Source organism: Tetrao urogallus (genome assembly GCF_951394365.1).
Source record: "Tetrao urogallus genome assembly, chromosome: 5".
In the NCBI taxonomy this organism is placed as follows: Eukaryota; Metazoa; Chordata; class Aves; order Galliformes; family Phasianidae; genus Tetrao; species Tetrao urogallus.
Window position 1 is genome coordinate 37980896 of NC_136818.1, and position 13756 is coordinate 37994651.

Sequence of the window (13756 nt, forward strand, 5' to 3'; positions counted from 1 at the left end):
CTGGATCCACCACAGTTAGACCTCGGGGATGCTTGTACTTCAAGAACGCATGCAGGGCTCACTTGAGCAGAGAAGGGAGGAGCTGGAGGTGAGGTAAAGACTGTGGTATGGCAGATAGCTGCGCTCTTTGGAAGCCATGGTTGAATAATCCAGCATGTTATCCGCGGGGCTGCTGGGCACTGGGCAAAGCAAAGATGTCCTGGAAGTAACAGATGTGAGCCCGGGGTATCCCTCACCTGGTTGGGCTGTGGTCTCCCTGCCCAGCTCCCCAAGCACTGGCGGCCACCCATCCTCTTTGGAGTGACAGTTCATTAAAACCAAAGGCAGAAGACATGCCGTGCTGGCTGAGGCATGCTGAGTGGAAGGAGGTCAGTCACGTATTGAGATTGATGTAGGTTTGGCACAATGAGAGCCACAACTTGCTTGGGCTACCGTGGGCAAACACAGGCTGGCATTCTCTGGACAGTATTTACAACAGCAGCTCCCCCATGTGAGGATGTGTGTGTGTATAGGCTGTTCTAACTGAAAGCAGCCGAGGTAAATTATCTGACAGGAGATGGATGTGGGATGTGTGTGCATGACCCGTGCAGCATTATAAAGCACAGCACATCTGAAGCCTTCGCACACAAGATTCCTTTCCGAGCTTTACGATTAAAAAATAAACAGTTGGGTTGCACAGAGGACCATTTCCACTGGAGAGATGCTGCTCAGGATAAAGGCAGCTTTGCAGGCGGATGGACTGGTGCCTTGCTGCAGGACCACAGTGAGGAGGGGCAACCGGGATGGGCAACGAGGTGTCCAGCCATGGGGCTCTGCGGCCCAGCTCTGCCTCCATTACGGACAGAAGGCTGCCACAAGCCAGGGTCCATCAGACCTGAGAGAGTGCTCTGTCACCACGCTTCTCAGGCTGCAAGCAGAGTGATGGCATTGTGGTGACGCAGCCCGCTTGTGTGTGTGTGCATTACACATGTGTAATGTCATTAGGGTGATAACATGGCTGTTTCTGTTAGCTCGGTGGTATTAATAAGGTACAACAGAGTTATTTGACACCGTTTGCAGTCCCACGTGCATTTTCATGTTGCCTTCAGATGTAATTCAGGGACTTGATTCGTATGAGTTACGGCTCTGATGTCACTTGTATTCTTGCTGTAATAGGTCCCTCCGGAGCCAAATTCATCAGACTCGATTAACAACATCTGAGAGGTGCATCTCGGCCAGCAGCCGGGCATGCACTGCCCCAGCCACCCCAGCCCTGCTCTGTGCAGAGCTGGCCCTGAGCAGCCCCCACTGCCCACGGTGCCCACAGCCGCTGCAGAGCCCAGCAGGGAGAGCCCCGAGTGGCAAATACCGAGCTGGAATACAGCAAATGCTGCTGCCTGCCCTGGCCCCTGTGCATGCAAACATGAGGTTTGAGACTGGATCACAGTTGGGTTCCGTTCCAAGTATGAAAACGGGTTTAGAAGACTTTGGTTCAAATTGCTTCGTTCAAATTTGGTTCAAATTCGCAAATTGCGAATGTCTCCCAACATTCTTAGCCACAAGTATTTTTAATTGTAAGGCACGAAAACGAAGTTATTTAATGAACTGATGCTTTAAATGCTTTGGGGTTCGGCTTTGTTGATTAGGAGCAGTCTTATTTTGGTTTTTATGTATTCATTTCCAGCCTCCGCTCTGTCTGATCCCGATCCCGTTTTCTCTGTAACCCATGATGTGCTGCCATGGGTGCAGCATTACGGCTGCTCACTGACCCTGCACACCGGGTGCCTTCTTCCCTCTCCCCACTGAAAACAGCCCTCATGAGGAGCTTCAGCACAAGGTATGTTCCAAGGGGAGAACAGAAACATGACGGCATTTTGCACGTTTCTTTTGGCTGGAGAAAAGTTACAAAATATGCATATGAAGTTACCCAGCACCCGCAGGACAAAATCCAACTTTTGATTATATGCGGAATTTCAACTTCTGCTATAAACAAGGCGAGGATTTAGTTTATTTCGGCTCGGGGAGGGGCGAAACTCGCGTAGAGCCGATGGCAGAGCGGTGAGGGAGGCGGTGCCGCCCCGCAGTGTGCGACCGCCTCGGTAGCACCGCAACGTGCCGGCGCGTGGCTGTCAGCCGCGGTCTGGGGCAGGAGCGGAGGGATTGGGGTGCGAGATGAAAACTGCCGCTTGCGTGCGTGCTGTGGGAAGGAGCGGCCCTACCCCCAGAGACAGCGCAAATGAACAAATAGAAGCCCGCGCGTGCCCACCGCATCGGCGCCCCGCGGGTCCCGCACCGCACACCCGTGTGGCCCCGCGGTGCCGCCCCGCCCCGCACTTGTTGCTGCCCCGCGCGGTGCTGACGTCACCGCTGCCGTCATTACGGGGCATTGGATTATTTATTTATTTACCCATTCATTTATTCACCCCATTTATTTATTTATTTATGTGTATTGCTCCCCCCCCCTCCTCCCGTCCCCTCGGCTTTTCGCAGCGTTGAGGCCGGGGCGGCCCCGAATCCCCCGCGATGTTCCCCGATTTTTGCCGCGTCCCCTCCCGGCGCGGGAGCATCACCGCGCGGGTGTTTATATAACCACCCCCCGCCGCCGCCCTCCCGGGACCCCGCGCATCCCGCACCGGGGGGCGGGGGGATGCTGGGTGGTGGGAGAGGGAGCGCACAGCCCGGTCCCGCACCCCGCGCCCGGAGCGGGCCGCCCCGCCGGGCCGAGCAGCGCCCCTCGCGCCGCAGGAAATGGGCTTTATATTAGACATATACGCGCAGGTCCTGTCAGATCCGCAGCGCTCCCGCCCGTCCTTTCGGGCCCCCAAAAATCGGGGGACGCCGCCGTCGCCCCTCTCACCGCGCAGCCGCCCCTCCGCCGCCCCCCCGCGCCTCGCCGCCGCCCCCCCGCATTTTTGCCGGCGCGGAGCCGGGCGGCGGGGGCCGGGCGGCGCGGAGCGGCGGCGCCGGCGGGGCGCGGCGGGGCGGCGGAGGGGCGGCGGGGCGGGGGGCTTGCGGCGGGGGGGCGGCGCGGGGCGCGCGGCGGGGCGGGGGGTGGCGGCGGCGGCGGGGCGGCGCGGGGGCGGCGGCGACGGGGGGCGGCGGGCGGCGGGGCCGGCTTCGCCCTGCCAGGACCTGCCGGGCTCCATTCACGCCAACAAGTTTGGGAGAATGTTGAGTTCAATCGCGCCGGAGCCGCGATGGAGCGCAGCGCACTGCAGGTACCGCGCGGCCCCGCCGCCGCCGCCGCGCAGCCCCGCGCGGCCCCGCCCCGCCCCCGCCCCGCGCTCACCGCCGCCGCTGCCGCCGCGGAGGCTCCGCGCCGCTGCGCGCCCCCCGCCCGCCCGCGCCCCCCGCGCCCGCCCCCGCGCGCCCCCCCCCCCGCGCGGCGCTGCGCGGCGCGGAGCCGGCGCTGATGCCGCCGCCGTGTTGTTGTTCCCCGCAGTGGGTCGGCGCCCCGTGCGGCTCGCACGGCCCCTACGTCTTCTACCGGGCGTTCCGCTTCCAGCGCCGCGGCGGCGGCCGGGCGCGGGTCCTCTCCCTCGGCGACTTCTTCTTCGTGCGGTGCCGCGCGGAGGAGCCCGCCTGCATCGCGGAGCTGCAGCTGCTCTGGGAGGAGCGCACCAGCCGGCAACTTCTCTCCAGCGCCAAACTTTACTTTCTCCCCGAGGACACCCCGCAGGGCCGGACCAGTGACCACGGCGAGGTGGGAACCGCGGCGCCGGCCCCGGCCCACCTGAGTGCGGGGCTGCGTGCGGGGCGGCGGGACGGGACGGGACGGGACGGGGGGCGGTGGCGGGCGGGGGGTGCGGTGCCCGGGGCTGCGCGTGTGCGGGAGGTGGGGGGGCGCGCGGCTGTCACGCACCGCGCGGTAGGAGCGCCCCGGGATGGGTCCCTGCGGGGCGGTGCGGGAGCGCCCGGCGCGCGGCTGTGCGCGTTGGTACGTGCGAACGCCGCCGGTGCCGCGCGGCGCGTGCCGCCGGGCTCGGGCAGGGTGGCACCCGCGCCGCTCAGCCCCGTGCGGACGGTTTCCCACTCGGAGCGTGGCACCGGGAGGACCCGCGTCCCGCGATCTCGGTGCCGCGCCGGACGCGGAGAGGGCAGAAACTTTGCGCGGCGCTGTCCCGGCTCCGCGCCCTCGTCCGCGAGCAGAGCGCTGCGGCGGGGCCGGGCCGGGCCTGGAGGGGGCAACCGAGCGCCCCGCGAGCCGCCGCGCGCCCCGCGTCCGTGCGTACAGGGACGGCCGCTGCCCGCCGTGTGACAGCTCCGAGCCGGCCGGGCCGGCGGAGGATGCGGGCTGGGGAGGGGGGGGGGGGAATGTGCGCTGCCGTGTGGTTACGGGGAGGCGCGGGGCCGCTGCCGCTCGGGAACATCCGATGGCACCGCTTGCCGGAGCCCATCGGCGATGGGTGGACGTAGAGGCCGATTTCGTTGCAACGGATTTAAGCACAGTCCCCGGCGCCGCCGGCACCGGGCACGGCCCCGGAGCAAGGGTCGAACGAGCTGCGTAGCCGCGGTGCCACCGCGATGCCTGTCCCACCGCGGAGTCACCTGCGGAGGGATCAGCTGCCGCGGTGGGAACTTCGCCCCTGCTTTAAGGCCCGAGGATGCTCGGGGTCGGGGTCCCGCCCGGGTCCCAAAAGTGCGGGTATGGGGTTGCATCCCCGGTCCACAGCCCCCTGCCCCGCGGGCAGAGTGGGGCCGCAGAGGGATGGATCCCGGCAGAAGGGCTTCCAGGGCTAAGCGCCCGTCACGTTTTATGTTGTCGTGTGGCAAAGCTGTTGGCATTCATTAGGCAGGGCTGAAAATACGTATTGAAGCCGGCTCTCATCAAATCCAGGGCGGCGTTGGCTGCGAGGCGCAGTTCCTAAAAAGCCCCAGCCGGCGCTGGCCCGGTGCATTCGGTGCCATGTGACGCTCTGCGTCGCCCCGCACCGTCACTGCCGCTGCCCCCGCCCCGCTGGGCCGCCCGCGGGAGCCCGCCCGGCGCCCATTCATCAGGGCCCGAGTTTACTACGAGCTCGTGTTGGTCTCAGCTGCGCTCCCAAACCGGGCTCTGATGCAATGCTTTTCGCCTTGCGAATAATCCTTACTCATGCAAGTAATTTACATGAGCAAGCATTGCTCATGCGGAGGAGAGGAGAGAGCTGGTTTCCTGTAATTATTTCCCTCGCAGTATTTTGCATTTTCAGACTAATTGGGGAAAAAAAACAGAAGTCACTCCATGCATGCATGCCATCTAGAACTGCTGGAGAGATTCTCCCAGGGAGCAGAGGTGATGCAGGTTCATCCTTGCCCCCCCCCTGTGGTGAGGGGCTCAGCAGGATGGCATGGGTGGGAACTGCCTGGTCCCAGCGTGTGCACCACGCTTGTCCCCATCAGCACGGCGGTGATGGCATGGCTCAGACATGGCTCATGGCCATTAAAGGGTGCCCTGAAAATCATGCTCATAGCATCAGCCCCTGCTGTACACTCGCTTGGATTAATTCAGCTTTGAAAAATCAAGCACATTGTCATAGCGGTGCTGGAGAAATGGTATTTGTCACAGAATGCTGCAGGTTTGGTAACTGCACATCCACTGTGCATATTTTTACCTCTCACCACCAGCAGTGTGTGCTGGCAGGGAAAGAGGGCAGCAGTGTCAGGGAGGAGCACATGTTGCTCGCCATTAGCCACAGTTGCTGGGTGCGATGGGCCGCTCGAGGCAGAGCCCTCTCAGCACGTTTCTGTGTTCCTCCCTTCGTTTCCCAGTTTGGGCTGTGGAAACTCTGCTCCCTGAAGTGGCTGTTCCCAGTCTGATCTGTGGCACTGAACATTAAACTCTTGTCTTCAGAGAGTAATGGGCCTCACATGGTATACCCTCAAGCGTGCTGAGATAGTGCGCAGGCTGGAAAATAAAAATGTTCTAATTGTGTCTTTTAAATAAGCATAGGAGTGAATTAATTAGACTATATTTTGTCTTTAGTTGCTTAGTTACACAATAGTATTCCTAAGCACAAGTAAGATAAATCGGCTCTTTTTGTGCCGCTTGTCCCTTAATCATAATTACTGTATTGCTCAGGAGAGCCACACGTACATACATTCTGCATTTTTAATAATATTGCAGCAATATGCGTACAATATAGAAGTACCCTCTGATTCACGCGCCCTACGCCTCTGTGCAGGAAGAAGTTCTGCTGTTATGGGAGCAATATTTGCATCAGTTGCTCAGAGATGCAGTTCTGGGAAATACATAATTGAAATATTCTTGCAGTGCTTGTTCTGGCCCTTTCATTCGCATTCAAAATAACAATGCCTTAAGTCTCAGAACAGTCATCCACTCTTGATTTAAGAGCTTTTTGCTTTGTGTGTGTGTGTGTGTGTGTGTGGGTTCACGCTCAGATTTAACCCTGCCGAGGCAGGATGCGTGCGTGATGCGTGGCGTCACACCAAGTTGAGCTTTTTATTTGTAGCTGAAAAGAAGTCAGGAGGTCAGATGAACATCGGCATTTGATGGCATTAATCCAGTGACCTTAGTGCTTGGCAGGCGTCCATGTTTCTACGTGAAGGTGCCAGAGTTATGCAGATAATAAAATAGTTTGTTTTCATTTACTAGATATTCTAATCTTCATTTGCAAAGTGCAGCCTGAGTTTCAGGGGCTGAGGAGTGCTCCTGGGGGCTGAAACTTTGATTTCTTTCAGATTTGTTGAACGTTAGCTGCTAATGATGGGCAGATTGATACAGATATGGAACAATGGAAGATTCTGGCAAGAAACCCACTAGACATGCTCAGTGGATGTATGTGAAAATTGGCTCCATTGTTCTGCTGCATGAAAAGCAAGTAAATTATTTACAGATATTTGCTAATTAAAGCACATATTGTTTTACCAGTACAATAGAACACAATACAACAAAAGACAAAAGAATAAGCTTGCATAATTTAAACCTGCTAATGCAATGTACTCCCTGTTAAGAAAAATATAATTATGTAATCTACAAGGAAAGCTCTTCGTACTGTAACTGTAGTAGGCAAAATTAGGAATGAATTGCTTGTCAACTTGCCTGAACTGAAACAACTCTTCGAGGTCCGCGAGCTATCTGATGGGAAAACATTTTGACTGAAGCCTATTCTCTCTTTGGTCAGGACTTCTATCTGCAGTGACAGATATAAATTCAATTTGAACCTCTGCTCAGGAGCAGCGGGAGGGAAGAAAAAGAAATAGAGGAGGAAGCAGGCAGTAGAAATGCCAGGTCTGGCTGCTTGCAGCCATTGCCCTGAGGAGTCCGTCACCACCTGGTTCCTGGACCAGGTGGACCAGACCCCCACTGCACATCCCACTGCGGTGCAGTGTGCCCTGCCCCAGGACTCTCTGCATGTCTCACTTTGGAAATACTGAGCTACACAGACACAGAGGGGATTGCAGCTTGTGGGGCTTCAGCTTGGCCCTCTGTTTTGATCTGTTCTGTTTGGTCTTGGGCAAAACTAGCGGGTGGGACCCAACATTCATCATCAGAGGGATCTTCAGGCAGCCTCGTAGGGCTGCGCACAGTCTGGGGAAGCAGTGCAGGAGGCTGAAGAAATACCTGTCACCTGTGTTTAATGAGATCATTACAGCCCTTTAAAGTAATTAGCAAAAGATTAACAGACAAGAGGTTCTGCTTTGGTCTCTTCCAAATTCTCCTATGTGCCAGATGGATTCCTGGATCACGCACATCTCCCTTTTCTGGCTCTCCCTGGGGTCTGTGGGTGCAAAGTGCTTGCTGGTCACTGTGGCTCCCTGCACACCAGCACCTCCAGAGCTGCTAGCCCAGCATCTGGCAGGATGCTTCCATCTAGCCTAGGCATGGGGATACATTACTACCCGAGGCACTCAGACCAGGGAAAAGGGAAAGGAAAGTTTAACCTGCCCAAGCCACACATGGGATCTTCTCATGCACCTTTCTGTGACTCAGTGATCCCATCTGCGGAATAGGAGTAATCATTTGTGCCTGGCAGAAAGCACAGTGCCAGGACTCTGGGGCAGGCAGTGGTGTTGTGCGAGTTACGTAAAGGATGTTTTCACCTACATTGTGGAAAACTTAAAAAAAAAAACAACAAAAAAAACCCTGAAATAATAAGGGGCCATTATGTCCCAATGAAATACGCAGTTCTATTATCTGCAGTGAATGCAGCGTGCAAGAGTCACACTGTATTTTTTTTGCTCCTGTGGATGAATGTGTTTTCATCAGCAATGTACTGGGTTGTAAAATATGCATCCCCAGCTATCTGCTGTGCTAAAGGTTTCTGTAAAAAGGCTGAAGATGTTTTCCAAAGCAAATCATACTGATCAGATAAATGACATGCGGTGTCTCCTGTAATTATTGGCAAGAGTTTTTACAGTGCGTCTCCCCTTTCTCTCCAGGCCGCATATTTGATGTTAGGAGACAGCCAAGCAGGTGTTCGGATCGCTCTTGCCCTCCAGAATTCCTTAAATGACCTCTGGAAGCGCTGGAGTGAAAACAGTCTCAGCACGTCAAAATTTTGAGATATCTCAGTTGCCGTAATTCTTTTAAGGCTGCTTTGGCGTCTCTAAAATACAAATCTTGCCTCATTATTGGAAGTGAGTGAGAAGTTGTGATGTAGCATATGCGGGTGTGGGGTCGAGATGTGCAACCCCCCTGCAGTGCCCTGTGACTCCCTGCCTTGTAAGAGTTAATATTTCTTCTAAAAAATAATTATCCGCTTTAAGCTCTTCTAACTACCAGACCTCTTTCATTGAATGTAAGTATTCCAGCCATCTGCTGAGTCAGGCAATACAGCGGTCTGTGCTTGCAGGAGCCGTGATGGTTGCTTAGACAACAGTGACATAATATTTAAGCATAACGGCTCTCAAGAAGATACTGTCCCTTTCTCCCTGTATTTCTTTTCTGAAAATGCTGATCTGATTGTGTCGTTCAGGAACAAGGGAAGGATAAGGAGGGTTTGCATTAGCACCTTTTCTTAACCATCACTCCATTTTCCACTTGAGAAGTGGAAGTGTTCTGCTTTGCTCGGGAGCCCTATAAGATATGCTGCAATGGCAGGCTCACTAGATGCTTACTTTTATGGAAACAGAGGGAAAAGTGCCTATTTCTGCAGTCAGTATTTATTTCGTGATTAAACAACTATGTGGCCAGGAATGAGGTTCCCACTGGGCACCAGTGTCTGTCAGGGGCACTCAAGATAAGTCTCACTCCTGAGTAGAGCTGGAATCACCACTTGCCATTTCCCCTAGTAAACCTCATTTTGGTGTAGCAGGAAAAAAGTGCAATTAAAGACTTTTCAGGCAATGGAGACCTCACAAACATATAACTTCAGAGCACAGCTAATGCACGAGTTGATTTTTGTTTATATATATATATGCAGTGAATGCGACATGGGTGGTTTTTCATGTTTACACAGAGATATAATTATGAATGACATGAAGGGTATACAGCAGATTTCTTTGATCTTCTAAAGGTTTGTTAGTCATGTGTCACTGCGTACCTGGTTTTTATTTATTTAACATTTGTATGCCTTTGTCATCTCATTGGAAGGGCTCCTCTAGACTGGCTGCAGAGGTGAGTGTGTGGCTGTTGGTGAGTCGGATGGTGAGGGAGGGACACGTCTGGTGAGCTGCGTGCCATTCCCTGTTCAGATCTGAGCACAGTGCTCAGGAGGGCTGCTTAGGGGATGTGGAAGGGTAGCAAGACGTGTAGACACAGCAAGGGGTTGCAGCAGTGAGTGACCTCTGTTGTGGTTGGTAATCTCTTGTGTTAGCAAAGCACCTGTGGAAAACAGCCTGCCCTGGAGCTGCCTGGGCCTCACACAAGTAGGAGGACCACAGCAGTGGCTTCAGCATCAGGAGCAGCTCAGTGTTAGGGGTTCTGATGTGGGCAGGCACAGGCAGGCCCTGCTGGCCAGCAGCCTGGGGCACAGGCCGCCATTAGGGCCGCCTGAGGCCTGGCCACAGGACCTGAGGCCGGAGGCCAGCCGCTCTTCCCAGGTATCCCTGCCCATTTGGGGCCCTAGGGATGGAGCTGCCACAGACAGGGCCCTGCCATCCTTGTGGATGTGGCTGTGTCAAGGTGGTGGGGCAGCCTGTCCTCCAGCCTTGTTGTGAGCCCTTCATGCTGTGCGCAGGCACTCAGCGCCATTTTGTGAAGGGCGACCACCCCAGCACCCTTCAGCATTGGACTTCTTTTCTCTCCTTTTTATTTGCCTCCCTTGTACACATCATGTGCATGTGTGTGAAGGTTGTATTATCAAAAACAAGTTTATTCATTGATGATGTAATAGTGATTGTACTTTTCTTTTGATTAATAAATTGTCTGCTCAGCTTACTTTGTATGCCAGCCAGTATTAGTCATAACAGTTCTTGGAAAGGATATGAAGAAACTAGTAATTGAAATCATAATCATTCGATCATGAGAGCTATTTGGAAAATAGTATTTTAACCAAAAACATGTCTGATCTCCAAGTCAGGTTCTTATTAAAAGTGCTGCTATATGCCTCTGGTGTTGAGCGTTCAGCATGGTGCGGTGGCTGTACACAGCGTCCTAAAGGAGGGCTTATCCACAGGCTGCCTGGACCGTCTGCAGGCAGGCTAAGATAGATACATGTGTATGTTTTTCATCCTGACATTTACTAGTCACCATGTAATAGCTATAAAATACACAGCAACTAAGCTTTTTTTTTTTTCTTAATTTCAAGGGAATGGTGTAATGAAATTGGGTGAAACCATCCATTGAAATTGTACTTTGTAGTACACAACGCTTGTTTACAAAGTATTGACGTCTGTCATAAACAGAGATTTAAAACATCACTGCTATTGTTTGTTGTTCAGGGGAAGCTCTTATACTGTGCAGTGATAAAAGGGAAAGATTTTATTACAAGCTTGCTTAGCATGCCTTTCGTTTCTCACCAAATACATGTTATTGCAGTAAATGTAATGAAGGGGCCTGCTTATGAAGGTATTTGGTATTATATGAGAGAGTGGAATATCAGGTCTGCTTTTTTAAGAGATCCTTCATGTTTTGTTTTGTGTTGTGTCTAATTTATCACAATACAGCTTTTTTTGTTCTTTTTTTTATTATTTTTTTTTTATTTTTCTACTGAACAATATTTTATTTCCTGAGGAATTTGTTCAGTGGGGAAAAAAAAAACATACACACAAAGAGAATCAATCGTGCTTTTCTCTTTGTTTAATAACTGAAAGAATTCCTCTCCCCTTTGCAAATACTTCTGTTTATTTGGGGGAAAATTGGATTCTGGTTTATTTATTTCAAGAACCTGTAACCTTACTTAGCAGTAGAAATGTACAGAGTGCAAGGTGTGGTGGGCAGCCAGCTCTCATTACAACATAAATTATTTCTGCTATTTTAACTACAAAAATCTGGAGTGTATCTTCCTGGCTATTTATGTATGTATGTTTGTTTATTTTTTGAGGCTTTCTGGAGCCCGTGCTTACTACAGTCAGCTTAAAACATTCTGCTTATTCATCGCAACTGAGAGGAGTTGATTGTTTCCTGGAAGGATAAAATTCAGCAATTAGAGCTGTTTAATTCAAGTATATGTTCTGGAGGCTAAACTAGGTTTAAGTGCTTTTCTTAGAATGTATGTTTAAGAAGGGAAAAAAATTACAGTTCTCTCCTGATCTTGAAAAGGGTTTTTAGAAACATGAGAATGTGCAAGTTTCTTTTGGTGGGAAGCACATAACATTTATGTAGTATTTCTTTTGGGATTACATCACAGTTTTATTTAATTTTTAGGACAAAAGTTAAATTCAGTATTTGTGTGTAAGCCAAGGGAAAATGTACCATAAACACAGGAATTTTCTGGTGAGTCAGAGTTCCAAGAATCTGAGATTTACTTAGTCCATTTATTTCAGGACTAGCTATAACCATTAGTCATCCAGCCATGAATTTTTACATTTGCAGCTAATTGCACCTAAAAAACAAACTTTCCCTCAAGGCTTTCGGTTATGCAGAATGTGCTTTGGCAACCTGTATTTCACATGCCTTTTAGGATCATTGCCCTGGTCTTAGAAATTCTCTTTACATTGTATTTGCTTTGCATAAACAACTAATATTTCCTACTAGGTGGTAGGAGGAATAATGAAGTACGAGATATTCTGCATCACAGGAAAATCAATCTGCCAGCAACAGGACAGACTTTTCCAACAGCCTGTTGGGGGTGGTTGGCGTTAAGAGTTTATCAGCCACTGTGGAGCCTTGCATGACATGTATTCTTATTTGACTGCTTCTTGCAGGATGAAGTTATTGCTGTTTCAGAGAAAGTCACTGTGAAGCTTGAAGACTTGGCAAAATGGGCCCAGTCCGATTTCTCCAAGTGGAAGTGTGGTTTCCGGGCTGAGCCGGTAAAGCCGATGGATGTGGGAAAGAATGGGCAGAAGGAGGCCTTGATGAGATACAGACAATCCACACTCAATAGCGGCTTGAACTTCAAAGACATCCTGAAGGAGAAGGCTGACCTTGGTAAGTGTCCCTTGCTTTCTGCCCTGGGGAGGGCCTCTGTTTGACTTGCTTCAGTGGCAGATGAAGTCTGCCTAACTGTTGCCAGTTCCCAAGGTACGTCTGCACTTTGGGCAGAGGTGTGGTGGTGAGGTGTCCCAGCTGGACGGGTAGGAGTGGTGGTGAGCTCACTGCAGGCTTGCTCACTCTGCATCTTGGCTTCCTGGAGATAAGCATGATGTAACTCTGTGCTACCTGTCTGCTATATAGAAATATAGCTTAACCGTAAGGCTCAAATCCTGAAGATGGAAGCACAATAAATCGTCAAGGGTTTTCCCTGGGGCTGTGCAGGCCTTGGGATCAGATGAAAATTGTGCACAATGGGAAAAAGAATGTGCCACATCTTCTCTAGGCCTCCTCCACATGGAAGGGAAGACTGAAGGCCTTTCAGTTTTTGTCTCACCTTTTTGGAAGCTCAAGGTCTCACCTGTTTCTAGTGCTTATCCTGTCTCTGTAGGATCAGCTTTGGTTAGGAAATGTCCACTATTTCCTTGGAGACTACGCTGTAACCTGGTGTGTTTTCTTTTGAGCCTGGTGTGTTTTGTTGTAATCTTCAATGTTGCTGTACAGCTTAGGCCTCCAGTGAGTGCCCTTCTGTTCTCTGGATGTAGTTTGCACTTGGCGGACATGTTTTCTTTTTCTGGCTGTTGCTATGGAGAGAGGTGCTACCTCTGATACTTTGGATGGTTGCAAACAGGATTGCGGCTTTGGGCCTGCTTTTGTATCTCTGTGATGAATCAGACCTTTGAAATTGTGTTGGGGATCCAGGGTCCAAAGGAGTTAGGTTTCCTGTTGGTAAACGTTCCTTTTTGTGGTGTTAGTACTTTAGATGCGTAATAGCTATCATCTCAGGAACGTTTTTCTGCTGCACCAAACTTTTAACAAATGTTCCAAGTTTAAAGACAAATTCAGGATGTCATGAGTTGGAAGGTAAGAAATTAAAAGTTAAGGCTGTTGCATGTGAGGAAATGCTTTTGAAACCACATGAATAGGAGATAAGAGGCCAGATTCAGTGTCTTAATAAAATGACTGTGTTGGCACCAAAGCCAAGTTACACTGTGCTGTAGATTTGTCTTGGAGGATTTATCTTCTGCATCTTGTTTTTCTGATCTTACCAAACGGTGAAGTGATTTTGTCAATCTCACATTCACCATTAGATGTGTAGGTTGGAAGATTAAAGTACAACTGGAAAATGATCTTATTTTTCATTACTTCTCCAGCAAAAAAAAAACCAAAAACAACAACAAGCAAACAAACAAAAGACCTATG

At 51.5% G+C, this 13756-nt stretch overlaps 1 protein-coding gene across 2 annotated transcripts in view; it reads left to right on the forward strand.

The window, feature by feature from the left end:
* Positions 1-3176: 3176 nt before the first annotated feature.
* The window catches only part of ARID5B (AT-rich interaction domain 5B), a gene marked incomplete at both ends in the record, with an annotated part of 104889 nt that continues 94309 nt past the window's right edge, over positions 3177-13756 (forward strand). The window contains 3 exons of one of the 2 annotated variants that reach the window (XM_079536454.1): positions 3177-3197; positions 3422-3682; positions 12226-12451. In XM_079536454.1, coding sequence (XP_079392580.1) covers positions 3177-3197; positions 3422-3682; positions 12226-12451 — 508 coding nt within the window. Of the gene's footprint in view, positions 3198-3391; positions 3683-12225; positions 12452-13756 lie in introns of those variants that run through there. The other variant, XM_079536453.1, reaches the window with a different exon arrangement.